This window comes from Pogona vitticeps, chromosome ZW-PAR (assembly GCF_051106095.1).
Source record: "Pogona vitticeps strain Pit_001003342236 chromosome ZW-PAR, PviZW2.1, whole genome shotgun sequence".
NCBI lineage: Eukaryota > Metazoa > Chordata > Lepidosauria > Squamata > Agamidae > Pogona > Pogona vitticeps.
This window is the reverse complement of record NC_135800.1, coordinates 4917562-4945338: the sequence shown is the minus strand read 5'-3', so window position 1 is coordinate 4945338 and position 27777 is coordinate 4917562. Positions and strand designations below refer to the sequence as shown.

Genomic DNA, 27777 nt, shown 5'->3' with positions numbered 1-27777 from the left:
TGGGCAGTTAGCATCATAATTACACAAGGAATACTTTGTCTCCCCCACCCATCTGAGCTGGGTACTCAATTTTCCAGCCTTGGAAGAAGGGACGTCTGTGTCAACCTTGAGGTGTCTACCTGTCAGGATCGAATCAGGTCATGAGCAGAGGCTTCACTGCAGTACTGCAGTTTAACCTGCTGTGCCGCAGGGCTCACTAATCCCCATAATCACAACACCACCACCTCCTCATTAGATCCCATGCTTGTCTATAATTTTCCCTTCATCTTTCCCAGTCTTAGATTTGCTGGGCCTCCTCCAGTCAACGTCTGTGTCAGATGGTAGATTATAGATAACCTGTTTGTGGAAGAAGGTTGCGAAAGCCTCGATGTGCCTGCATTCATTGGTCTGGGGCCTGCTTTCGACTTCTCAGAAAGAGCTATTTAAAATATGACGCATCGGCACTTGGGAGAGTCCTGTGTGATCTCTCTCTATTTTTCTCCTTTGTAGCCCAAGAAAAACTGGCTGATTTGCAGGAGGAAGTAGCAAACACAGAGCGACGTGTTTTAAAAGCCGCGGAGGAGCTGAAACAAGTCCAAGATGCTGTGGGTCAGAAAAAGGTACGTATGGGTCGACAGCTGTATGGAACATCTGCAGAGACGTAGGCACCGCGTTGTGGGTCTGTTTTCCAGTGCATAATTGTCAAGTTTCAGGCTTTCCAGAGGAAGACATTATCGCACCGGTTGACTCTCCTGCGGCACAAGGTGCAATGGTTTCCATATTTAAATCTTGCGCTTGACAGCAGCGTTTACCAAGGTAAAGTGCCGGTTTTGCAGAAACACAAAATGGCAAAGGTTGCAGTCCCCAGCTCTTGGGCCTGTTTGCTTGGGAGTAAACGGACTTCCAAGACCAACGAATCTGGGGACGTGCACCTTGAATTGGATCCGATTCAGCTTCGTGGTTTAAATACAGTGGGGCCTTGACTTAAGAACGGCTCGAGTTAAGAACATTTTAACTTAAGAACCACTCTCATAGGAAAATATTGACTTGACCTACATACTTAGATTTGAGTTAAGAACTGAAAAAAACCACGTGGGAGGCAGGGAAAGTGCAAAATGTGAACTTTCAGTTAACTGTTGGCCAGTGAAAAGGGTGCCTGTCTGCTTCCTCACTCCTCCCAGCGTTTAGAGAGTGGATTGGGAGACAGTCTTCAGACTGCCTGGTACTGTCCTGCCTGGACTGTATTTTCCCTGCCTTCCCTGAACCTTTCTTGACCTAAGAAAAAAAGAAACAAAATATCCCCCTCTAGTGGTCGAAGGCAGAATAGCAGCTTCCCATTAGTTTCTATGGACGGAAAAGAGCAGATACGGATCAAATGGTTTTCAATGCATTCCTATGGGAAATGCACATTTGACCTGTGAACTTTTTGACTTGAGAACCGCCTTCCAATACGGATTAAGTTCTCAAGTCAAGACCCCACTGTAACTAGATCATGTTTCACTGCATCCTCTGGACCTCTGTTAAGCTCAAGGCACCTTTTCCCCCGTGTTTCCATCTAGATGGCAGAAGTGGAAAAGGATGGTCTTCGCCAGCAGCTGAGCAGGAAGATACTCCTCCTCAATCAGCTCCGGGAGGAAGCTCTGGAACTAGAGAAGCAGCTGGGAAGACAGAGGCGGGAAATAGCCCGGAAAGAAAAGGAAGTGGAGGGCCTGCAGAGTTTTCTAGACACGCTGGACCCGAAAGACCCAAGACACGTAAGCGGACGTCTTTGGCTTGGTCTGAACGCTTCCATCCACAGATAGATCGCTTCCTCTCCCTTGCCCAGGAAGATGGGAACCTCTTTTTTGCTTTCGTTTTCCCCCGTGTTATCCAGGATAGCTAGACTTTAACCATACTTGAGTCATCATCCCCTCCATCATCCCATTGCGGGGTAACCCTAGCATCCTGTAGGCCTGGGAGAGGATTAAACTCCAGGTGAGAGAGTGCAAGGAACTCTCTTACACTGAATCAGACCGTTGATCTTTCTCGCCTGGCATTGTCGGCTCTCACAGGTAACGGCCCTCCAGTGTTTCGACCGTGGTTCTCCCAGAACCTTCACTCAAAGTCCCTGGGGTTTATTTGATGGCCTCCCGTCCAGGTTCTCACTCCCCGCCCAATATGATCGACGAAATCAGATGAGACGGGGTATATTCCGGGTTGAGATGGTGGCAGAGGCTCTAAAAGGAGTCACATTATGCTTTGCGAAAGAAATCACATCCTGCTTCATGGAGTCAGCAGCAGAACACAATGCAGGATACGAGGGGGGGGGAAGTGGTGCTTGAGTTCGGGTGACTCGGTTTGCCAACAGGAAGCAAGTTTGCATTCTGTGCCTTTCCTGTCACCCTGAGCAATCAGCAGGAGACTTTCTGGGCCTTCCCTGACATTAAGAGTCGTTTCTTATAAAGCAGGGCAGGAGAACCGGTGGTATCCCAGCTTGTTCTCAGGGCCAAGGTATTTGTTTTAGATTGTATTTGATATATTTATTTATTGTTTATTAAATATATAACCCGCCCATTTAGACTACGTCCACTCTGGGCGGCTTACAATAAAATAGCATAAAAACCATAATTAAAAGGAACAATTTAAGCAGCGATATTGGTAGCATTCAAGATGGAAATCAGGATAGACGGTGGAAAGAAAAATAAAAATCAGGAAGTGGCATGGGGGGGGAGGCTTGCCTAAAGAGCCAGGTCTTAAGTTGGCTCTTAAAAACACCCAGCGAGGGCGCCAGGCGAATTTCCGACGGGAGTTTGTTTCAAATTCGAGGGGCCACTGCTGAGAAGGCCCAGTTTCTTGGTCTTTCTTTCCGGGCCTCCCTCGGCGTTAGGCCTCTCAGTCGTCTTTCCTGGCTATAACCAGTGATTCGAGTAGATCTAAGTGATCATATTAAGTCATGTTGAAGTCCAGCTCCCATCAGGACTGGTCACTCTGGCTCCACAGACTCATCCCAGCTGTGACCAAATAACTCTTAGAATGACTGTGTTTGGTGTTGCTTTGGCTGTGCGTTGCCCAAAACAGAAGCACACAAGCTTCTAAAATGCGGAAGAGATTCCACTGCAGCCCCAGGAGATTACAAGCCTGGCCTGTTGGTTTCTCTCCTTTGTACTGAAAGCTTAGTGTGTTTTTTTCCAGCGGGCATCAACGTGAATGAATCTCTCAATCGGTTTGAAATGGTCTGTGGTTGGATCCTGAAACTTGGAGATGTAAATACAGTGGGAAGGGAAGGTGAACTGGGATGGGAAAACAGAGCCGGGAGGAGGGAGACAAAAACTTCTGCGTAAGCTGATTTTGATGTGAAACACCCCCCCTCCCAAGGCAAACGACGTAGTACGCCTGCCTATTATTTCCAGAAGAAGGAAGAGGTTTGAATGGACACAGCTGTGTTATACCTGTGTGCTTATCTTTAAAAGGCTGTCCCCGGCGTGGCAGGAGGTACAAAGGCAGAGGTCAAGCGAGGACACATCCCCAAATCCATTCAACTGGCGAAAAGGGCTTATGAAATTGAGGAGCCTTTCCGAGCCAGTTTGCAATGTGGGGGCAGAGATTCCGGATCAAAAAGAGAAAAATAGACCTTCCCTCTTCCCCTGACCCCATCGCTTTGGGCGTTGAGCTGCATTACGCTCGTTTCGTGATGTTCCGTCCTTGCTTATGAATGTGACTTGTTGGGCCCATGCTTTGGTTGGTGTTAAAAAAAAGTTTGACTGCTGGGATTATGGGTGACTTTGGCTCTTCGCTCCAGGAGACTGTGTTGACTTGATTCTTGAGCTCTAGATATTGGTTTTTTTTGGGGGGGGGAAGTACGTCTTAAAACAGGAACTCTCAAAGCTGTGATGTTGAGGGCTGCAGATGGAGGCTCTCTGAAAAATGGGAGACATGGGGGCATCTCCCGGCCCATGTCGGCTCTTCGTTGGCTGATGCTTCCACTCCAGAAGCAGGACTGGGTTGCTTCGAACATGTACAAAGAAGCAATGTAATGTCCACCACACCCCTTGCTGTACGTTTTACGAAACAAGCCCTGTGAGCCGGGAATCATGTAAAGCTGCAGAACGGAGACCCCTTTCCCAGAGGGTCTGGGTTAATGGTTTATTTAAAATACTTGCAGCACCTTCTGGGCTTCCTTGCAAAAAAAAAAGAATATGCATGTCAGCTTCTAGATGTCAAAACATAATAAAGCGATAAGTCAGCAGCCGTAGAGCAAAATAGCTGTTTAAATGGAGGCTAGGCAGTAGTGACTTGCCTACCCATTTCAAGTGTCCTGTGAAACGTGTGGGTGTTAACAGACTGTCTGAATGCTTTCGTGAGGGTGTTGGGCAGGCAGGATGGATTTGATCCCAACCACGTAATTTTGTAAAAATATTTCAATCACCCCAAAAATCTCATTTTGCAGGTCTTCTATCTGATATTTGCCCCTGTCTCGGGGCAGTCAATGAAAGGGTACTATTTTACCAAGTTGCTTGGTGTAAATTGTGTGTGTGTGTGTGTGTGATCCTGAGGGTCCTGTGGTTGCAGACCTTTTAAGGTTTTAAAGATCAAGGCCGGCTTTTTGAACGGGCCTGGAACTAATTGGGATGCAGCAACATCCATGATGTGAGAGTCCCCTGGACTTGCAAGGAGAACAAACCTATCCGTTCTGAAGGAAATCAACCCTGAGTGCTCCCTGAAAGGACAGATCCTGAAGCTGAGGCTCCAAGACTTTGGCCATCTCATGAGAAGAGAAGACTCCCTGGAAAAGACCCTGATGTTGGGAAAGTGTGAAGGCAGGAGGAGAAGGGGGCGACAATGCAACTCCTCTATTTTTTTTTCTAAGGACCCATTGTGTCCTTCAGAAGATCAGGAGAAAAATATTTTGACCAGAGGAGAGACAAATAGCTTTCTGCCTTTTCCCGGGCGAAAAAAACCATGTGGTGTAGACACACCCAAGGGAGAAAGGAACTCTCCATTCCTTCGTAAAACCACCCAGATGGACTGGTTTCGTAATCTCATGCAAACGTATATCTTAAAAAGTGGTTCTTCTGCATTTTTTGGGGTGTTGGGAGTCAGCTCCGCCGAACATGGAATGCCAAACAGAGCTTTTATTGTTGTCACGGCTTCCTGTTTTCACAGAACTGTTGGCGCGGCAGAAATCCCACTGCAAGAGCAGTTGTTTACTATTATCTGCAGTCTAATAATAATTGGCCCCATTGTGCTCTCTGGCGCTTGTCTCCAATTTTTCTTGCATGCGATCGGGCTGCGCGCTGCTGATGTGCCACTACGGACACATCTGGTTTCATTTTAAAATGACTTTCTTGTCCAATCCAGTGGTGTGTGTTTTTTTCCTAGCCCGGCCGTGCTGATCCAGAATCTCGTGCGCTGGAGTGCGGTACATTACGATCTGCATTTTGAAAAAAAGAGAAAGTTTCTTACAGGCTCCGGCGCTCCCCAGTTCCGTCTCTTTCCCGACCTCCCTTTTGTTTCTTTGAGGCCCTGGGGCTCGTTTATAAAAAGAATAGCCGAGTCAGCAGCCCAAGCCCGAAGCCCTCCCGTAGCAGCGTTGCAGGATGTTTCCGAAAAGAAAAGGGAATGTCTTTCTGCACAGTCTATGAGCCCAGAGCCGGCCGGCTGCCTTCGTTGCTTCCTGTGCTGTGATTGAAAGCAAACAGGATGGGAGTCCAGCTCAGCGGAGATAAGTCAGGATTGGAGCACATGTTTTTCCCTGTGTGGGCGTCACAAAGAAACCTTCTCAGCTCCAGGGAGTTTTGCTGATTTTCAAACTGCATCCTAAGCAGAACTCAACTGTCAAAGAGGGAAAAGCCTGCAAAGAGCACGATGGGAGACGAAAGGGAACTACATTCTGGTTCGGCCACCGTGCCGGACGGCTGCTTTCCTTTGGCCAAGAAGCCCACATTATGAGTGGAGTTTCCAGCACATGGTTTGAAAAGGAGAGGAGGCGAGGGAACATAAGTGCCTCTCCCCACCGACCCTCGAAAGACCCTCGAGGAGCCTCAACAGCTGCACAGAAATTCTGGAGGAGGGGAGCAGGGTTTCGTTGCCTGATTGCTTTCGAAACCGGACAGACCGAGCGTACACATTCTTGCAGCTCTTCAAACCCCACGCGCGGGCTTCCTGTTGAGCAGACGAACATGTCAATTCGGCCGAGGGGCCGTCTTGCAAGAACGAAACTTTGGCTTCAGCCATTTTGTCTTGCTTCAAATTGACATGTGAAAAGGGGGGGTGCAGCAAAGGGTTCCCCCTGCAATTCTAGCGATAAGGCTTTTTTTTGCAACATAAAAAAAGGTAACCGGAATGTCGTATTTCAGCGATCTCACAGTTTGGTCGACTTCATTGCCTGTGTTATGCTTTGTGTATGTGGGTCTGTTTTGTGTGCTTCTTGCTAACGAGGGTTCTGTTGCGGTGGATCAGAAAAAAATTGCTGAATGCAGGCAACTGTTGAATGCCTGACGCCCCGGCTCGAGGGTGTACACCCTACAGGATTGGACTGTGAGCTTTTCATGCACTGATAGCAAAGCATGCCCTTTTGACAGCCCTGACATCACCCATGGTACTTGTTAGGAAGTTCTGTCCTCAGTTGATATTGGATGCTACAGCTCATGCACTGTCTTAATAAATCTCTTATTTGTAGCTATAGGGGGGAACTAACAAAGAAATACTTGACATTTGTCCAGAGAAAGGATCGTAGCTCTGCAAGGCAAAGCTTGTGTTTCCTTCATAGAAGGTCCCCTGTTTCATCTCTGGCACCTCTAGCTGAAGAGAGGAGGGAAGTCAAAACCTTCCTTGAACTCTTGAGAGCTACTGCAAGTCAAAGTAGACCATATGAAGCTAGAGGTACCATCAGCTCCCTATGTCAACCCATTGTACAGGATCTGTGGGGTCTACGCATCTCCCAGATGGTTTAGGACCTTGTTCCTTGTCAGAATGCCTCTCCATCAGAATGATAATCTCCTGCCCCAAATCCACTGGGAATTTTTAAACCATCACTGAAAACATGGCTTTTCAGACTGGCCTTCCTGGACCTTATAACATCATAACGCAGTGGCTGTTTCAGCGTTTATATCATCGGTTCCGCCACCTTGCCTTTAAACCACTTTAAATTGTTTGTAGTTTATTTTATTTTTTGGTGTGGATTTAATTTTGATTTGTATCGCTATTATGTTTATTGTTTTCGAATAGCTGTTTATTATGTTGTGTTCTGAAGTTGCAAACTGTCCAGAGTGGCCTTGGCAGCCAGATTTTTTTTTGGGGGGGGGAAGGGATATAAAAGTCAAATAAATAATCTCCCATCCCACCAGCACCTCTTAATCTATGATGCTATGGGTGGCCACCCCATAGGGAGGCCCATAAATCCACAAGGAAGAACCGGGCCTTTTTCGTGGTGGCCCCTCCACGTTATGGAACTCCCTTCCTGGTGCATCAGACCCCTTCCTCCCTCGGCTTCAGGAAGAAAGTAAAGACGTGAGTCTTCCTGCAGGCTTTTCACACTCAAATTTTGGCCTTTGCGGTTTTTGAGAACCTGCAGTTTTATAAACTGATTGCTGCGGTTTTTTGCTGCCATCTGTTGTCTTAGCGATGAATTTATTATAGAGTGAGAGGGGAGGGATATTTTGGTTTAATATTTTAATTGTGGCTACTGTTGAATTCTAGTATGTTTTAAACTGATGTACATATATATCCTGATGTTCTGATGGTAAGCTTGCCGGAGTAGTGGCCTGGCCACTCGATGGGTGCGGTAAAAAAAATCTAAATAAATAAATGTGCGTTTTTGTGTATGCAAACACACACAGAGACACATTGGTTGAGTGTCTCTATAAAAGAATATCTGGGGTATCTGTATAGAAGAACTGCTTTGAGTTGACATGATTTCACTTGCCTTTCCCAGGCTCATATGAAGGCACAGAAAGCCGCCAAAGAGCAGCAACTTGACATCATGAACCAACATTACAAGGAGCTGGAAGGCCGCCTGGACGAGATCCTCTCGCGAATCGCAAAGGAAACAGAAGAGATCCAGGACTTGGAGCAACAGCTCACAGATGGTAAGACGGTCCTTTGAAAATCAGTCCGCGGCGCAGAAAACCGGCGTGGCCTCCAGATTATAGCTTGGGAAAGTTCTGCTTCTAAAGATGAATAGCGAACGTGGATGCATGTGTCTAGAGTTCGTATGGATTGGGCCACCCTCCTTGGAGAAAGGGCGTATAAAGACATTAGCATGTTTTTAGCATGTCCTTCAGGAAATTAACGAGCGCACCATTTAACGACGAATCCGCATAGCAACACGTTTTTTGCAATCGCTAATGCGATCACATTGCAATGTTTTAGGTGGCAAAACATCGCATTGCGATGATTGGTAAGCATTTCACTTACCGATCTTCGCATTGCAATGTTTAGAAAACAGCTGATTGGCGGTTCCAAAATGGCCGCCGGGTGCAGAAAATGCAGCGTTTTCGCGCTCTGCCCTCGCTTACCGAGGCGGCGAAAATGGCGCTGGATGGGGAATCTTCGCTTACTGGTGAGTTTTCCCCCCATAGGAACGCATTAAACGGAGTTTAATGCATTCCTATGGGGTTTTACGTTCTGTATAGCGATGTTTCCGGATAGCGACGTTAATCCTGGAACGGATTAACGTCGCTATGCGGGGCACCACTGTATCCACATATTGGAGGTGTACATATGTCGATTATGGTCTCAGCATTGAGATGGCCTTTCTCTTTAACTGAACAACTCCCAGTGGATTTTCTTTTCCTTCCACCACAAACCTAATTGGTAAAGAATTTACATGTAAAGATGATGTGAAATGATAGCTTGTCCACAAAAGTTGGAAATGCAATTCCTGTATTACTTACCGGTTGATGCATAAATTTAACCCCTGAACATTTATGGGCCCTGTTTAAAGGAAATGGGTTGCAGTTTTAGAAGAGGTAGCCGTGCTCGTCTGTGCAAGCCTAGCAGGCAAAATCTTAAGAAATCAAACCAAACTAAACTATGTGGCACCTTAAAATATAATTGTTAGTCTTGGTTTTTGTTTTGTTTCTCTGGATTTGGCTTGATACGGTTTCTGGTGAGAATATAATCACAATTGTCGAAACCTCTTCCTCAATGTTGCTGTGCAATTGGAAATGAACGACAAATCTAATCCGTTCTGATAGCGAGGGCGAAACTTATTCCTTCCTTGAATTCAATCGGCATTGTTATTTTAGCTCTCTTATCTGTCTGTCCCTTTGCCACCCCTGATAGTAGAAGGTTCCTCTTATCACAGTTATTTCTGATCTGTTGTCCACAGGCCAGATAGCAGCAAATGAGGCACTGAAGAAAGATTTGGAAGCCATCATTGCTGGGTTGCAGGAGTATTTGGAGAGCATTAAAGGCCAGGCCAAACTAGCCAGCGAAGAATGCCGGGAGCTACGGAAAGATAAGGAAGGTTTGTTACAAAGGCTGGAAGAACTGGAGGGCGAGAGGAACCAGCTGGAAATAGTTGCCATGGATGCAGAAAACCTGCAAAAAGTAAGATATATATACACACAAAATGCCATGTTGGCAAGCACATTTCAGCCAGGGCCAGCCCTGTTATTGGGCAAAGGGGGGCACTAGCTTCAGGCTGACACACAGTTGTGTCACGTGGCTGTTTTCTTTCCTGTCTCTTTCACCCAGTGTTATTTGTCAGTAAACGGCTCACTGGCACTTCTTGAAAATCATGGCGATGCTTACATTTCTGCTGATCATTGGCCCCGGAAAGATAAGCAATTCCACCCGGCAGCTGAGTGCTCTTATCAAGATAAAGGTGGCCTATAAATAAATAAATGCTGCTGCCTACTTGCTACTTAGCTTCTCTCCCCCAAATCTCACGAGTTTTTAAAAGCTGCTGGCCTTCTGTTGACCTCCCACTCCTTTTTTTTCCCCATGGGGGTGTCCCTTGAGGCTTCCACATCACACGTTGCAGGCAACTGCAGTATCGGGGAGCTTTATACTCACTTCAAGATGAGTAAGCCCTCCTCTTACGTCATTAGGAGTGGTCTGTTGGTACAGGCGCCCGAAATCTTTTGAGAGATACGGTTTAGCTTCCTTCCCCCCCCTTTCGCGCCGTAGCCCTGTCCCCATCCGGCTACGACAGGTGTCGCAACCACTGGAAAAAAACCTCTGATCCCAAAGTCGGTCTGCAATTTCAGGAAGTGGCCGACCTCGAGCAGGCCCTGGAAGAGCAACGAGAGCTCAACGAGGCCCTGCAGGAGGCTCAAGGAGACCTGAGCGCTTACGAGGCTGAGCTGAAGGCCCGAGACATTGAAGTGACCAAGCTCAAGGAAGAACTGGAGCGGCTAAAGCACCGCAGCCAGGTAGGCGAACCACAGAACCGAAAGCAGTCGGTCTCCCCTCTGCTTGTCAGTCTTCTTCCTCCCGTAGAGAAAATCCAAAACTTGCCATTGTTTTAATTTCCTTAAACTATCTATAAAGTCTGTGGCATGCTGGTGGCCTAGACAAGGAGAAAAGAATTTCGTCCTGGTTGGCAAGGGAGGGATTTTGGTATATTTTTACTTACTGTCCAAGCCTGTCCGACTCTCCTTTTTCACTGATGAACAAAGTTACAGCCTCTGGCTTCAGGAACAAGGAAAAGCCATGTAAGCAGAGATTAGAGACAAACAATTCTGTTATAGCACCAAGTATCACGCCACTTCAGTCTTTAAGATATCACTGGTGTCTTCTTGTTGTTACTGCAACAGATCGTCTGAAAATACATACATACCTAGTGCATTTGAGTTTCACTTGGTAGACCGTAAGCTATGCAGGCCTAAGCAAAAGCAAACCGAAACAGCCCTGTTTATTTTCGGAACTCATAGTCAAGTTTCCATGGAGTTCGCATAATGACCAACCTCTGAAATTAATGTACGAAAGAATCCAACTTTTGTAGAATGATCCGGCCTAAGAAACATGCACTAATGGGAAGGTTATAAACCTTTTTGTGGAGCTGTTGAAAGGTAGGAACGGGACCAAGATTTCTCCTTTGGACCTTCTTTCATTCCAAAATCTAACCAGAAAGGTGATCCATGGGTCAAGAGGTTTTGATCACCGTTGAGAAAGTATGAATTTCCTGAACAAATCTCCCTAATTCAGCACAAAAGACCACTTAGCTCCCCACATTTTGTTCCCTTTGGAAGCATAGAGGAAATCCAGGGAAGAACTGCGTCACCCGTACACTCTTCCGAGCCGTCGATTGAAACTCGGGATAAATCGGCAGTCCTGTATCCAATTAAAAATTGAACTTACCATAGTGGAAGTTGAGGAATGGATGCGTCGCTTCCTCCTTAGAAACAAAAGGTGTCTTTGCACAGCCCTGTTGGATAGTCCCTTCATTCAGTTTTCCTTAGAGTGGTTCTGCTAGTTAAAAATAAAAAAAGAAATGGAATTTTTCTTTTTTTTCTTTTCTTTTGGGGTGCACGGGTAGCTGGAGTATTCTGCTCTCCAAGCTGAACTTTCCAAGGAAAGGCAAGCCCTGGAGAATGCTTTGACCAAGACGCAGTTGTTGGAATGGCAAGAAGAGGAGAATCATCAGCTGCTTTCCCAAGTCAAACAGCTGAAGGTACCGTATTTATTAAATAAATAAATAGATTTCTTAAATAAAAAAGTTAGTAAATTAGATCATGCGATTTTTTTACATAGGGCACAAAAGGCTACCAGTGTTTCTTCCAGTACAAGTTAACCTATACAGCCCCGTGGTCTATTTTCTGTTCATTCAAGCCCGTTAAAAATTAAACAAAATTATATCTCAGAAGGTTCGGCTAGAGTTCCCAGGGAAGCTTTTCCTTGACGCTTTCGGGAAGTTCTGCCGGTGAAGGTGCAGTGAAAGAAGGGGTGTGCACACACACTGACACGCAACCAGAACATGACATCCCAAACCGGTTTGTTGCAGAAAGACAATTGCCTTTTGAAACAACAGCTGGACGATGCTCAACATGAGCTGGAGCACGCGACCGATGGCTTGCTTCATCCCGAGGACGTCTTGGCTCGGCTGAATGAACTCCAGCGGAAGCTACAGACTGGGGAAGAAATCAGGTGGGTTAAAATCAGAGGCTTCACATATTCGCAGGGAAGGGAGATCTGTCCGCAAACAGTGAGCTATATTCCTGGCGCTCCTCTCTGATCAGATGAGTGACTAGCAGAAACACGAGTCTGGAATCTAGGTCTCTGTTCGGTTCTCCAAAAAGCATCTCTGCTCCTGCGTATCACACTTTCGCTGTCCTTAATTCTCCCAGATGATTTTCCCTACCTGAGGTTCCCAAATGCATGCTTGCTGTAGAGAAAACCATGACCGATGCCATGTGAATGTCAAGTCCCGCTAAATGTCAGAGGCCTTGAATTACGAGTCCTAGCAAATCTAGTAAACGGCTCTTCCGATTTTCTTTCCGTTCCCTCCCCTCTCTCTCTTTTTTGTCTGATTCATTTCAGATCTCCTAATCCCCAGGACGTTTTAGGGAAAAGCCTCGCCGGTCTGCATCAACGGTTTGCTGAGATCCTTGCTCATTCCCGGCAAGAAAATGAAGCCGCTCAGGCCAGGGAAAAAGAACTTCAGAAGGAGATGGCGTCTCAGAAAGCGGAGTTGGAAGAAGCGCAAGAAAAATACTGGCTGGCCTGTGACAGAGCTGCAGAAGCCAAAGTAAGAGAATGATCAGTGGCACCAAGCAACATGAAAGATCACTTTTCACCCAGTGAGAGAGAGAGAGGGAGTGAAATCTGTATTTATGCAGTCACTGCAAAGACCCTAGGCAGCAAACGTTGTCATCTGGGGAAATGTCCGGGGCCCACAGGAGGTTCATCAAAAGCTGCCATCCCCTCTCCTTTTCTTTCCTGCAATTCTCTGTTCAGATTAAATCTGAGAAAAGGCAGAACAAAGCCAGAGTCCAGCAAATGGAGGATGAAATCCGGCATCTGGGTGAAAAGCTGAAGAGCATGGAGGAGATCCAGGGCCTCACCGATCAACAGCTTCAAGAAGCCGAGGAGGAGAAAGAGAGGATTCTCGCGCAGCTTCAGGACTTGGAGAACAGGGTGAGGTTTAGTCTGGCGGAAAAGTTCACCCACCATTTGGAGCGGCTTTCACGATCTAAATGCGTCGGCTTCTAACTCTCAGGGTGCCCCCCAGGTTGGACCCAAACCCTAATTCAGCATGATGGAGGCAAATATGTCTTTTCTTTTCTGGGGGGGGGCGGTGGCTGCTGTCTAGCACACCTAAAGGGCTTTCGTAGGAGAAGCTTGGTTAGATGTCGAACGGGCTTCTCTCTGCACAACGCTTCTCAACAATGCCCAGCTTGATGCTCAGTTCCTAATCGGAGTGCGTGCTCTGACTTTCGTCTTGCGTGTACCTCGTCCGGCGGTAGTTCAGGTAAGCGTGCTGCATGATGCTTCGCCTCTCTTTCAGAAAAACGTGGAAGAAGCTAAAGCACAAATGCAGTTCCTTGGCATTGAGAAAGAGCTGAGGGAGCTAAAGAAAGTGATATCGGCTTCAGATAAACAAGCCACCGCAGAGCTATGGGCCGCTAAAGATCAGCTCAGGGCACTTCATGGGACGGTCTGCAGAATTCACCAGGAGCGCTCAGAGGTATGACACTGTAGAAATGGATAATCCTGAACATGGAGGGTCTCTAACCACTTGGCTGAAAGACTCCTCTATTCTAGGTGTGGGTTTTAGTTCTGGACTGGAGCACAGAACCACCTTGCTTGATTTGATTTAATAATAGAATAGAATACCAACACCGTTAATAGAATGGACCTTGTCGCCGACGATAGCGAGAGATGAGAATCACCAACCCGGAGGTCCTGTGTGTATGCCTTGTCTAACATGGGGCCCAGATTCTGTAGCCAAATTCTGGTTCATTTGATCAAACAGCCAGAGAGAGCGACCAGGAGGAGGCAGATGTCATCTTTTTAAGAGTGTCCAGAATCCCAGATACAGATGTGAACATCTTGTTGGAAAAACTGGACTTGGGCCAGAACGCCAGATTCTCACTGCTCCTCTTCCAGGAAGAAGGTCACCTTCAGCTGGAACTGAGCAAATGGGGGAAGAACAACATGTTCCTTGAATGAGAAAATCAGAGGCGATCGGGGCATTCTATGGGCATGTCAGTTTCTTGCCCACATCACATCGTTTCGACACTTTCTCTCTGCTTTCTACCCCCCTCCCCCTTTTCCATCTGTAGGAACTTCAGGAACTGGAGAAATTTGGGACGCAGGCCACCCGGGCCACGAAGGATCTTGCCCTCGCGGAAGCCGAAATAGAACTGCTGCAGCAGCTGCTCAAAGAGAAGGAAGAACAGGTATGTCGTCCTTCCAGTAAATGTACGCATCGCCAACAAGACACTGACGCAGATGGGCAAAACGCAACGTGCCTTAGAAAGATGAGATGGTGCCTCCACTCATGTGTCCCAGTGAGTCCTGGAAGTACGAGGCCAGATCAGAGACCGGCATTCCGGAAGATCAGTGTAATATTCAGAGGAATTTAACATTTTGTTGAGTGCACAATGTACCAATCTGGGAAGAGCAGTGAAGAGCAGCAGGTGGCATGTAGAGACTTCCCTCTTTTCAGGCTGTTTTCGAAAAGGCAGTCAGGCCTAAGCTCCCTGGCTGACGTTCTTAATATTTTATCAAAACATGTTAATCGTTGACGCCGTAACTCAGCCTTGAGAATCCGTATCCTTCTCTGTGTGTATGTGAGTCCCAAAGAGATTTGACTGAAGATGCTTTCTGATCGTTTCAGCACGAACGAGACAAGAACGACTCCGAGACAGCGGCTTCCTGTTTTCGGATAGAGGAGATCGCCAAGTTAAAGCAGCTTCTGAAATCTCAGAGAGCAGACATCGACCGACTCCGTGGTATATTAGAGCGGGCTGGGGCAGGTAATGTTTTTCCTTTCCATTCGTTTTATAGTAAGAGTTCGGTTTGTAAACAATCTTCTCTATAGGACCTTCTATGAAATGTTTCCTTTTAAAATACAACTAGGAATTTTAAGACAAGGGGCAGACGTTTTCAGAAATCCTTGTGAGCGGACTCTTCCCTGTTGCACCATAAATAATAAAAAGGACCTAATGATCGCTTTGTTTGCCAGCCACATTATTAGAACTAATGGGATTTCTGTCAAAAGCTTCAAGCAGCACAAAAATACTTTTAGGACAGTAAGGGCAAATGGCGTTAGCATTTTAAAGGTCCAAAACGGCTAAAGACAGTTACTTGGTCATGTTCCCGAAAATGTCTTTAAAGAACATAAAGGGGCTATTGTCATTAAGGGAAGAACTGGCAAGCTTCCACTTGCAGGCTCGTTCCGCTTTTAGGAGTTCACAGTTTGGAGAGATCACCTGCTTTTTAACATTCAGAGCGGGCTGGGAAAGAAAAAAAATATGTGGCTCAGTTTCTCTTCCTGTTGCAGAGCCTTTGTGAGATGAACGGTCACATTTTGATGGCAAAAAGTATATCGTTGCTCAAAATATGTTCCGCGTCGTGTTTGTTCTAGGCTCAGCTGTCATTGCAGTTGAGATATTTTACCGGAGAGTAAGTTCTGATCGACAAAGTGGGGTTTACTTCTGATTGAACGTGCATCGGATGGAACCGTCAGCCTTCATATTGCTTTCTAAATGTTCTTAAGATGTGACCACGTGTTAGAAACAAACGGAAGGTGTTAAACTGCAATTGCAGACCGCCTGCACCGGCTAGGTTCAGGAAATCACACCCACTTTTTAACCCGTTGTGATCAGATGGCTTCAAAATCATTCAGCTGTATCCCCAAGCCCAAAGGATGCAATTTACGTGTCCAGTTCAAAACGGTTTTCTTCTGTAGACCTTACAGGTGCAGGGATATGAGTGAAAGTGAGCAAAGGGGGTTCTAGAATCCGAAAGGAGGACAGAATGAGATTTCCCAAGGTCAAGAGAAAAGGCTTCAGGTCTGGATGGCTTCTCATGATCAGCAGAATCGGGCAAAACAATCCGGCTTCGCTCCTCTCACCCCCCAAACAAGGCAGAGATACTTAGTCAACATCCCTTCCTTTATTGTTAGTGTTTCCTTGCTCCACCTGATTGGCAGGTTCTTCCATTGATCTATGTAACTCATATAATGGGCAGAAAAATATATACAGTATTAAATTCTCTTGCAGGCGGTAGGGATGACGTCGGTGCCATTTTGGATGGAATTGCAGCGCTCAAGCATGCCGTCTCTCACCAGAGCGAGGCCATCGCCAGCATCATGGATCCGCTCAGGCCGAGGGGCCCTTTGTGCTCCATCCCTTCGCCATCCCAAGTATGAGAACTAGGGTGTCATTTCATGGGGTTGCATTGGGTGTGGACATATTTTTTTCGCGTGCCTTGACAAGTGCTCGGATAAATACAGAAGACCAGTTTGGGGGTGAACTTTGTTTCCAGTTGATATGATCTTGCAGCGGGTAGACCTAAAGCTTGCAGGATTTCTGAGAAGCACAACATAAAGAAAACGGGCACAGATATCCAAAGGAGAAACAAATTCTCATGTATAAAACATGTTGAACTCGTTTCGACACATTCTGATCCGTTGTCGGAGCTGGTACAAACCAAATGGGATGATGATGGTTTGATTCTGAAGCCTCGGTCCTGCTGAAGGCCGTGTGCCGAAACGCGTTGAGCCTTTTAAAACCAAAATAAGGATCGGCTACATCTTTTATTCCTCCTGAGACTTGTCTCTCATTAGGATTTGGGAGACGTCTGAGGTTGACCGGCTGGAGAACGTAGCGGGCCATTGAGAGTAGAAGGAAAGCGTCTTTAAAATTAAGAAACAAAAATTAAGAAACCGCAGTTCCTTACCAAAGAGAAGGGTAGCTCACAGGCAACAGTGGATCATGTCCCCATGGAATATTTGTCTTACTGTGAATCATTCATTCATTTGTTTGTTTACTCTTCGAAACCCTTCTGGAAGGCATCCACTCCTGCATCGCAGAGCACCAAAGATTCTGGAGTCGGCCTCCAGTGCCCTACCTCCACCCCGATCAGCAAAGGCCGAGAGGAAGGAAAGCTGAGAAAGAAAGAGCATCCGATCTGTCCCTTTGCAAGAGGGTGCCCGTTGCATCCACCCGTCGGGAGTGGCCCCCAGGATCCTCTCTCCGGCGGAAGTAAGTCTATCCAATGACCACACCGTGTCTGGCCTGGACCGTGGCTTCTGCCCCCCCCCCCGTCCAGTCAAAGATGCTCAAAGGGAAAAGCATGTGACTTTTTTCTGAAAGCCTTCCTACTTGTGTATCTGTTAAAAGCACACGAGTTCCATTTTAGCCAGGAAGCGATCAGCCATGCCTGTGGGCAGCCACACCAGTTATTGTCTGTTTCATCCGATGCGTCTTCAGGAATAACTTGATGACCTACTTTTGCCTCCCTGCTTTCCCTATCAGAGAGAAGCGAATTCAGTTTACCATATTTTTCTGTGTATAAGACGCCCCCCCCCCCACTTTTTTAATCCAAAATTAAGAAATCTAAGTGGGGCCTAGCGATTGTAGTGGGAAAGGGATCAAAGCGCTGCAGGATCGCTTTGATCCCTGCTTTCCCTTCCACTTGTTTTTGTTTTCTCCTCACTTCCGTGTATAAGACGACCCTCAATTTTTAGTCTAAAGATTTTAGACAAAAGTATAGTCTTATACAAGGAAAAATACGGTGTATCTATGACACGAGACCCACATGGCTCGGCATTCTATGATAATCGAGTTTTGGTTCTCTTTTTGGGGAGTGGAGTGATGTGTGAGTCTCTGTTCCCCAAAGACTTCTTAATAGTGTCCCCGACCTCTTGGCTCAGCTTGATCTTGCTCTCTTCCAAAATGCAGGAAACCAAGAAGATGGTGACGCAGCTCCTCAGGGTGGTTCTTCCTTTCTCCCACCACCGGGCTCGGTCATTTATACCGTGCTGCCGGACGGCACTCCAGCCCCCCAGGGAACCGTCGTGTATGGCCCGCCCCCACCTTCTGTAGCAGCCAACGGAGGCCCTACTACGGTGGTCTATGGCCCGCCTCCTGCTGGCACTCAACTTCTCTACACCCCTCTTCCTGCCAACTGCTCTGTGCCTCTGGTTCCCGTTGCCGTGCTTCACTGTAACATCCCTGAGCATCATCACCTGGTAAGGTTCTTGGCTAGGTTTTCCAGCCCCGCCTCCGCTGGCAGGCGCCCTCTGGAGGCGGGTCTGGGGAGCGCGGAACACCCATTCGGCCGATCAACGAACCAGCACGAATCGCAGAATCGGCAGGTCATGCCCATCTCTATTCATGTCTCATCAGTCACTGGGCTTTGAAATTAAAACCCATACCTCTTGGTTATATGTTATGTTTAAGAAGTAGACGTAGATCGGTTCTTGCCCCCAGCCAATAAAATTCCATAAATGGCATTTGGGAACCTGGAGGCGAATTCCCTCGATGGTCTTTGGTGGCCTTCCACCAACCCCCGCCGGTAATAGGAAAGTGGCAATATTGCCCTCCCCAGCAGTGGTGTGATAAGGTTTTAAAATGTAACATCAGGCCTTTTTAATGGCCTCCCCAGTTCACTAAAATTGGGAGGTCATCATTTTAAAAGATGATTTTTTTTGGATAAGTTTCTCTATCCAAACAAGAGAAGATATAATCTCATTTTGTTCGTTCTAAGAAAGAAGTGTGTATTTTGCTAAAACCGTATGTTTGCTCTGAACATGACATAGAAAAATTTGGAATATTGGAATTAATTATCAATAGACTTCCGAAATTTAAGTTCCAAAAAGAAGAGTTAAGGACAAATAGATTAAATAAGATACAGGACGGATTTATAAATGCTATATTGAATAAAGGGATAGGGAAAAAGCTGGACCAAGGTTATATATATATTTTTGGAATGGATATGGGGACAGTTAAACGATGGATTGAAGGTCAGCCGTAAGAGGTTAAAAAAATTAAGCTAAGACATGATATGGTCCCCAGGGTGAAGGGAGCGCTAGGTTTTGTGTTATAATTTTTTGCACGTAATTACATTTTATAATGAAAAAAATTAAAGAAAATAAATGGCAATTTCCTTCTTGTATATCCATCAGCAAGAAAGGCTCTCCTGTGGCACTTCTTCCTGTGTCTTCCAGGAGAACGAGATCTTGAGGCTGGAAGCCAGAATAGACCAGTTAAAATCTCAGCGGCGTGAGGGCCAGTCGGCCAGAGCCAGCCCTCGCGACCAGAGCGATGAAACGGAAGAACGACACCCAGGAGTCCGAGATCTTGTGTTTGAGAAGAAAGAGCTGGAGCGCCAGGTTGCAGAGCTGCGTCGGGTAGCCCAGAGACGAAACCGGCGCAAGTGAGGACCCAGGGTCCAGTCTCCCTGCTCCCCATCTTTCCTGTGGCTTTCCTCCCTCCTCTGGCTAAGCTTTTCAGCCGGCCTTTCTTCGTGGATGTGAGGATGGAGCGGACTACGCTTGGGGTTACCTTCCAACCGTACCAGTCTGCTACAGCCTCTTCCAATCCTCCTCCCAGCAAAGAAGCTCCTTTACTAAGAGATTTCCCTTCTAGGTCCATGAATAAAGTAATATGAGGTGCAGCAAGGCTGAACTTAAGGGAGGGACCAGCCCCTTCTATTTTGTGTCAACCCCTTTGGTTGCTCTTTTGGAGAAACGTTCCTGCCAAAGTTATTCTGCAAACATGTTCTTATGCAAAAGCAGCAAGCAGAAGGGGCTTACGGAGGGCATGAAAAGTATGACCGATTCCTGGGAAAGTGGCATTTTTATAACGCCTCGGTCTTCCTGTTGACCCCCTTTATTCATCTCTCCCTCTCTCTGTTTTAGAGACTTTATCGATGGACGCTCCAACGGCCTCCTTTCCGAGCTGGAGTTGGAGAAATCGCTCCAGCATCATGACAACGTCGTGGATGAGATTGAATGTATGGAAAAGACTCTTTTGAAGCGACGGGCAGAGCTCAGGGAGGCCGACCGGCTTCTGGCGGAAGCTGAGCTGGAACTGGAAACCACACGAGGAAAAGTAATTCTTGATTTGGTCTGTTTCTTTAAAAAGACAGTGCAAGAACTCAAAATTGCAGCCGACATATTTTGGCCACCAGCTTTGTTGACCTTTGGCTGCGGATAAATTTGCTAGGTTTATTGGGGGGGCCAAGGATGAAGCACTCGTTCATATTTATGTTAAATTTATTTAGTTCTCTTCCTCTCTCTCTCTCTCTCTGTCTTTAAAAAACTTATATACTGTCCGATTAGTGCTAGGCACTATGCTGAGTGGTTTACATCAAAGAGACGATCCATGAAATACAGTATAACAAACAAGATCTTAAAGCCTCAGATAGAAACAAAATAAAATTGAATAATGACCGTACAACTGTGCACACGCTGAATAAACCTAAGAATACGGTGGAAAATCTGGAATACCATTTCGCCAAGGATGCCCCTAAAAGCTTCTCGTTTTAAGAAGAGTGTTTTCCCCCCAGCGTGCCTTTTTTGTTTCCTAGACCAAAGACACCATTCAGAAATACAACACCGCGAAGCGGCATTTGTCTCAGCGCGCGGACGAAGCCGAAGAGCTGGAACGACGGGCTCAGGAGATGGCCGTGAGGCTCGTCAAAGCAGATCAGCAGCTCAGGTAAACGGTGGGTCTCGAGAAGATTCCGATCCTTCGTCTTTTCGGTTTAAAACGTTGATGGATCGTGGATGTCGCAAGAACCTGGATCCATTTGTTGCGAGCGAGCAAACCGTCCTTTTGCAAAATGTGTTCCAGGTTGCTTCAGACGAACGCAAGAGACCTAGAACAGCACAAGGTGAAGCAGGAAGAGATTCTGAAAGAGATCGCCAGAGTCATATCAGCCAAAGATTCTGAATTTCAGTCGCTGAGCCAGAAGACTGAAATTTTGACTGAAATGTATGTACGTGACAAGAGTTGGGGGGGCTCTAGAAAATTCAAATACATGAGAAAGCCATTTGGGCGGTCTTGGTCTCCTGCAGATTTGTACTGAAGCAGGTGCAAACAATACAGGATTCTCGTCAGGCTTAGAAAAAGCTCTGCGCATTTTTTAAAAACGGAACAGCAACATCTCTGAGCAATGCCTGTGCTCAGAGCAATCATCAGTCTCCTTTGTTGTATTCATGCCTGGTGCGATGATAGACTAGAGAGCCTTATAGTTTAAGTGACCACACTGGGTCCATCATAGTGAAATATGGGTTCTTTCAGTTCTCTGTTTTGTAACTTTCTGCGCTGTTCTCAGTGGCCACAGAGTGGGCCCTGGACATTCCCTTGCGATGGCCGTGTCTGCATGCTCATGATCTCCGCGGATAGGGCTTGAACGGTGATGGGCCCAGGTGGGCACCTTAGAGCGTAGCAGTGTCCCTCCCCACCATCTTGAGTATGCAGCACAGACTGGGCGCCTGATGGGTTTGCATGTCCCCCCGAACCTTATTTCCGTTCCAAACACTTCTAGCCTTCAGAAGCTGCAAGCAAATATCCAGGTCGCTGAAGGCAACGAAGATCACCACCTCCGGATCCTGAAAGAAGCCGAACACCTTCTTCGGAGCAAGAAGACTGACTTAGAGAGGCTGAAGGATCAGGTAAAGGAGGGTTTGTGATGCGGGGAATCCTGCCTGTACCCACACCGTCCTCAGATACAGGCATCCTAAAATACAAGATAGAAAGCTTGGTTAAGCAATGGGGAAGAGGAGCTCTATGCCACCTTATTGAGTTGTTTGTGAAAGTGCCAGGAGCTGATAGATAGGTGGCTAAAATAGAACTAATAGGTGAGTATGTGGGTAGAAGAAGCTTTTGAGCTGATATCTGCTTAGCCCTGAAGCTCAGTTGCTGCAATAGTGCAGGTCCCGGAAAGAACAAGTGTTCTGCGAGATTCTGCACTCAAATAATTCCGAGAGCTGAGTCACGAGTGCATAATCTCTGGGGGTTGGTTATATCTCTACACCATTTTCCCCCCATCTCGTTTCCATTTTGTTCTAGTCAGCAGCTCAACAGCAGGAAGTGCTAAGTTTGGACCGGAAGCTCGGACAGAAAAAAGAAGAGCTGCATCTTCTGCAAGACAGCCTTGCCCAGAAAAACGCTGATCTCGCCCAAGCTCTCCGGGACGGCGAGGCTGAAGTGTCCAAAAAGAGACGGCAAATCAAGGTTTTTCTGATTTTTGTTCGTTTCTGCGCGTTGATCGGGAGGTTGGAATTTTCGTGAAAACCTTTTGCGTCAACATTTTTCATTCAAACGATTCTGTTGCATTTAATACACCCACCCTGAGAATATCCAGCGGGTATTTTCCCACCCTGGGAAACAAGAGAGGTTGCCATCCTGTGTCGCCTGTATAATTAAATTGTAAACCCCCCGGGAGCAATTGGGGTTGAACGTGGATCTGGAGAGCTCGGAGCTGCAAAGGCTTCTGTGCCTGACCGTGTTGGTTCTTTTGTGCAGGAAATGACATCTTTTCTGGAAGAGCTGAGCGTTCAGAAAGGAGAACTCAGCGCTCAGCTAAGTGAGAAGAGAGCCCAGCTTTCTCTTGTAACGCAGGACATCCACAAAGAGGAGGAGAGATTACAGGATATCCTGGGATTGGTGGCGAAGCATAAGACAGGTTTGGCTTAGAAGCAGTCCTCACGTGCCTACATAGTGTGAAAACTAGAGATGGACACAAAGTTTTTCTAACACAGCATCTTCTAGATCCGTTGTATTACAGTACCCTAGGGGTGATGGGGTTTGTAGTCTGTCACATCTGGAGGTCACCAAACTGGGAAAGGCAGGTCTGTACTGTGGACTGAGGTCTTCGGTGGTCATTTAAAAGCTGGGGTGCTGGGGATCGGACCCCTTCTCCTTTATGTAGAGCTGGTGTTTTTTTTTTCTGTTCTCTTTCTTGCCCATTTTTAGAACTCAAGCACGTTCTGGAAATGGTGGAGCTTGAGAGCAACGAACTCGAGGGCGTAAAACTTCAGCATAACCAAAAAGTGGACGAATTAGAAAAAATGCAGATGGCGATCCTGGAGGTAAGCGAGGGTGCAATTTTTTCCAGTGAGTCTCCAGCTGAAGAAGCCCTGCGTAGCGTCATTTCCAGAAAATATCAGACAGGAATATCCCACCGCACCCTTCAACCACCAGTCAGCCTTGCGTCACCCATGTTCCATGACACATTTCCCTCTGTGCATTACATTTATTTGCAAGGCGTGTCAGATGTTGCCTTAAACAGCGATCTAAATATGTAAAATGAGACACACAGGTATCTTGCTATCCCTTCCCCAGGGACCTGGGATGACCACATGGAATATATACTCAGTGCCAAACCAAGGCCTGCTTCTGAGTCATATTTGAAAGTCGCGTTATAACGGAATTGTGTTCGCTGAAAAACCGACTGGGTTTCCCAGATACAAAACAAAGTGATTTGCTTAAATCTTATCCCTGTAACAACAGCGTGCCTTTGGAAGGGGAAATGTGTGAACTTTGCTCATCCTAAAAACCAGCCCCCTTTTAATACAAGTGGACCCTCTACTTACGGAATTAATCCGTATTGGAACGGTGGCTGCAAGTCGAAAAGTCTGTAGGTCGAATCTCCATTGACCTACAATGCATTGAAAACCGATTAATCCCATAACTGGCAGTTTTTATTCTATTTTTGTTCCGTTTTGGGTTTTTTCTGGTCTGTAAGTCGATTCTCCGGCTGCAAGTCGAATCTAAATTTTGTGGCCAGAGAAGTCTGTAACTCGAAAAGTCTGTAAATCGAGCCGTCTGTAAGTCGAGGGTCCACTGTATACCGAAAATGGAGATGTATGGGAAGTCTTCGGAAAGTATGATTTTGCAATATATGAGTTTACGGCAAATCAAGTGTTTGCAGGGGGACAAACCTGCGGTATTTGTACAGCTGTGCCAGACCCATCCCAAGGCGAGTGTGGGAAAGGTCGACCCAGCGGCCAAGGATCAAGTCTTTCTCTGTTGTGTTGGCTTAATTCGCAGGAGAAAGTCCAGCTGGAGACGCTGCAACGGGCATCTCAGCAGCAGCGCGGAGAAATGGAGCACCAGAAACAGCTGCTCGAGAAGACCCAGCAAGAAGCCGAACAGTTGACTCCTCAGCTCTGCCTTCTGCAAAAACGCGTCCAGGAGCTGAGCGCCGAGAAAGAGCAGCTGGAAGAAAACTGTGCGGGTCTGGAAGAAAAATTGTCCCAAACCAAAAGGTGAAGGAGCTGCGCCGCGGGCGGGAGAGGCCTCTGGGTCGCGCATTCATAGAAAAGATACGGTGTGCATCTTCTTTTGGGGTGATGATTGGAGTGATTATCTTAGAAAAGAAAATTTCCAAGTTTAAGCACGAATCACCCAGGCTAAATTAGCCATCACAGTGGTTGTTGTTCAGTCGTTAAGTCGTGTCTGACTCTTCGTGAGCCCATGGATCACAGCACGCCAGGCCCTCTTGTCTTCCACTGCCTCCCAGAGTTGGGTCAAATTCATGTTGGTCGCTTTGATGACACTGTCCAACCATCTCGTCCTCTGTCGTCCCCTTCTCCTCTTGCCTTCACACTTTCCCAACATCAGGATCTTTTCCAAGGAATCTTCTCATGAGATGGCCCAAGTACTGGAGCCTCAGCTTCAGGATCTGTCCTTCCAGTGAGCACTCAGGGTTGATTTCCTTCAGAACGGAGAGGTTTGTTCTCTTTGCAGTCCAGGGGGGATTCTCAAGAGTCTCCTCCGGCACCACAATTCAGAAGCATCAATTCTTCGGTGGTCGGCCACCTTCTTTTAGCCGTTACCGTAGAAAGTCCCCAAAGCTGTCTGATGCCTTCCTGGGGTAATTTTTGCTGGGCCTCTCACCTCCACTTTATCACTTCAGCTCCAGTCACCGTTGATCCCTGTGTAGAACTTTAAAGTCTGATCCACGCTGTCTTTCTTTGTTTTAATTTTGTGAGCAAACTAAGTTTGCCAAAAAGGTAGCAGAAATGTTTGCCTTACCCCGTTTTCACAGGACCTTGGCTTCGACAGAAGGTAGCAGCAAAGCCGCCCTTGCCAGCTTCGAAAAAATGGATCTGGATGTCCGGGAATTGCAGCTTGACATCGACCAGCTACAAAAACACAGAAGATCCTTAAACGGAGACCTTGAAAACCTACAAAAGCATTTTCAGGGTAGAGGAAGCTTTCCGTGTACTTGTGACCCAGTCTTTTTTATTTAGACCAACCCCGTTTATGTCAAGTGACCTATACGACGGGGATTTTTCTTCGCCAAACCCACACTGTAAAATGTGTTTTCTTTAGAAAAACAAGAAGAGTTGAATGTGTTGAAGATGGAACTGAATGAGTCCAGACATCATCTTCAGCTCTTGGAACAGGTATGGTTTATTCAACATTCGTTTTCAGGGATAGAATTGATAAGAAACTGAAAAAAAAATCTATTTCTTTCCGTCTTTCCTCATTTCGAGGTTAATGGCTACTTGTACCTAATGTCTGCTTTCCTCGTTCTTTGTGTCGAAGTGTTCCTGTTATTATTGTTACTGTTATTTTGCCCGTGCGTGTTTCCTGCAACATGTTAGGATGTGGAAAACGCCACGAAGCGGAAAGAGGAGCTGCTTCGAGAAGAGACAGCCTTGAAAGACAGCGTCAGCGAGTGGAGGCGGAAAGGTCACGAATGCAAAGAATCGGAAAGGAAGAAGGAAATTCAGCTGGAGAATCTTTGCAAGGAAATAGAAGATCGGAAGCAGGAGCGGGCCAAGCAAGAGACGGTATGTGGGTCTGATCCACAGTCTTTTGCGGCTGATGTGCTCAGCTAAGATGACCTGCATTATGATCATTAGTATGATATCGTCATTGTCACCTTGGAACTGCAGAGCTCAAAGGGACCCTGTGGGTCATCCAGTCCAGCCCCTGTAATGGAGTCCCAGTGGGAGGAATCAAACTCCCAACCTCTTATCAAATATCTCTCATAGCTGAACCGTTTAGAATGTCCTAAGCTATTGCCTCCTCAGTTTTAAGATGTTTTTATATGGTAGATGTCAGAAATTAAATGCTGGAGCCCATAGCACATACATTCTTTTACTCTGTCGGGGCCCGCAACTGCTGCTCCTATAGCTGGTCCTTTTGCAAAGCAAAAATTCTTTAGAAGCCAGATCCGCATGTACTGCAGCCAAATCTCTGCTCATAACCTGGGTTTCCATCCCAGGTAGCCGGCTCAAGGTTCATTCCGCTTTCCATCCTTCCGAGGTCAGTGAAATGAGTACCCAGCTCACGAGGGAGGGGGGGGGGAGCAATCTGTAGCCTGCATAACGATGTTATAAACCACCCAGAGGGTGGTGCGGTATGTAAGCAGCACGCTTGCTCTTGACTTTTTAGCCATTCTGATCTGGGGAAACTCCTCTGCTGAATCTGAATGCTGGTCCATGCATATTTTTGACTGGCAGAAGTTCGCCCAGCTCTCGACCAGAGAATTTCTGTAGCCCTTTTCATGATTTCTGTCTTTAGGACATGCACTTTGCCATTGAACTGGGGTTAAGGTTTGTGGCTGTGGAGCCTGCGGTTGGGAGTTTGATGCCCCCACAGGCCTCCTTGAGAGGGGCTGGACGATGATCTATAAGGTCCCTTCCAGCTCTGCAATTCAATGATTTTGCTTAATTTCATTCCCTGGTCTCAAATAAAATGAATTTGTTGACCTTGGATGTCAGTCCCTGTATTCACAGAGCTTCTTCACACGATAATGTTAGTTAATGACTCACACAAATCCATTCTCCTATGATGGAAGGGGAAAACCCATGTTTTCACAGCATGACGGATCCTTTCCCTGACTCACCAACTATGAACATACGTGGTTCAGATTCAAAGTACCTGTCTAAAAGTGCATGGAGATCTACTTTGCGACAAGGGTCGCTTCGGAGGTCCATGCGTTCACGCGGCTTGCATCCTTGAGCCGGGAGGGTGAATCCTGGATGTGCTTGCTCTCTTTGGCTAGGTCCTTCAGCATCTCCGGGAGGAAACGCAGCAGGAAAAAAATAAGGCAGACGAGTGCTTGACTAAACTGATGGATCAGAAACAGCAACTGGAAGAAGAGCAGGCCCAGCAGCGTCGCCAGCTGGAGGAGGGGATTGCCAAAGTTCAACAGGTGGACGAACGGCTCCGGAAGCTTCAAGAAGTGGAATCGTGGCATTTAACCCTAGAAGACACCATCCGCAAGACACGTAGGTTGGGCGCAAGGGAGATCAGCCCTGGAGATATTGTGTAGATTTTACCTTTTCAGTCCCACTTCCTGGGCTCCCTGGCAGATAAGCCCAGCCTCAGATAACACACCGAGCAGGTCATCCTGGATGCTCTTGATTGCAGGATGCCAACTATCTGAGAAAGAACGGCAGCTGCAAGAAAAGGCAGGGGAGGTGGCCTCTCTCCAAAGGGAGCTTGAACGGTCCAGGGCCCAGGAGGGCCTGCTCCGAGCTCAGATCCAGGAAGAGAGGGAAAGAGCCGAAAAGCACATCGCCAGCCTGAAGGAAGCCATCCAGACACAGAGGGCCCAGCTGGAGAAGTCGCTTCAGGTAGGTGGCTTTCGATGGGCTGTAGCCAATGATATTTTTAATTACTTTGATCATGCTTTCCTTCAGGGAGAGTCACGATCCATCAGTTCCCCTGGGCATCGTCCTCCCGGCCTTAGCTCAATGGCATTCAAGCTTAGCATGGATGATTGAGCCTCTGGATGTTCAGAGCCTTTTGCCTGCATTGTATCAGGGTTTAAAACACTGGCCTAGGCAGACCTACGCTCTGCCTTAGAGATGGACGCCAACCTTGGTCCGGAGGTTTGTGCTGGTTCGTACACGTGGCACCACAGGGGCTGAGCGTTCCCTTCCCCTGC

At 47.0% G+C, this 27777-nt stretch overlaps 1 protein-coding gene across 2 annotated transcripts in view; it reads left to right on the top strand.

Annotated features, from left to right (window-relative positions):
• The window catches only part of CNTRL (centriolin), a 40792-nt gene that overhangs the window by 9315 nt on the left and 3700 nt on the right, over window positions 1-27777 (top strand). Inside the window, exons 10-38 of one of the 2 annotated variants that reach the window (XM_072984957.2) lie at window positions 490-599; window positions 1539-1733; window positions 7892-8045; window positions 9290-9510; window positions 10173-10337; window positions 11444-11578; window positions 11909-12051; window positions 12445-12652; window positions 12862-13041; window positions 13412-13591; window positions 14190-14306; window positions 14747-14885; window positions 16134-16276; window positions 16925-17117; window positions 17817-18106; window positions 19043-19293; window positions 19778-19970; window positions 20449-20579; window positions 20715-20855; window positions 21412-21538; window positions 21936-22100; window positions 22392-22551; window positions 22842-22957; window positions 23919-24136; window positions 24919-25076; window positions 25206-25279; window positions 25481-25669; window positions 26890-27115; window positions 27258-27463. In XM_072984957.2, the coding sequence (XP_072841058.2) occupies window positions 490-599; window positions 1539-1733; window positions 7892-8045; window positions 9290-9510; window positions 10173-10337; window positions 11444-11578; window positions 11909-12051; window positions 12445-12652; window positions 12862-13041; window positions 13412-13591; window positions 14190-14306; window positions 14747-14885; window positions 16134-16276; window positions 16925-17117; window positions 17817-18106; window positions 19043-19293; window positions 19778-19970; window positions 20449-20579; window positions 20715-20855; window positions 21412-21538; window positions 21936-22100; window positions 22392-22551; window positions 22842-22957; window positions 23919-24136; window positions 24919-25076; window positions 25206-25279; window positions 25481-25669; window positions 26890-27115; window positions 27258-27463 (4928 nt within the window). The remainder of the gene's footprint in view (window positions 1-489; window positions 600-1538; window positions 1734-7891; window positions 8046-9289; window positions 9511-10172; window positions 10338-11443; window positions 11579-11908; window positions 12052-12444; window positions 12653-12861; window positions 13042-13411; window positions 13592-14189; window positions 14307-14746; window positions 14886-16133; window positions 16277-16924; window positions 17118-17816; window positions 18107-19042; window positions 19294-19777; window positions 19971-20448; window positions 20580-20714; window positions 20856-21411; window positions 21539-21935; window positions 22101-22391; window positions 22552-22841; window positions 22958-23918; window positions 24137-24918; window positions 25077-25205; window positions 25280-25480; window positions 25670-26889; window positions 27116-27257; window positions 27464-27777) is intronic. The other variant, XM_078382841.1, reaches the window with a different exon arrangement.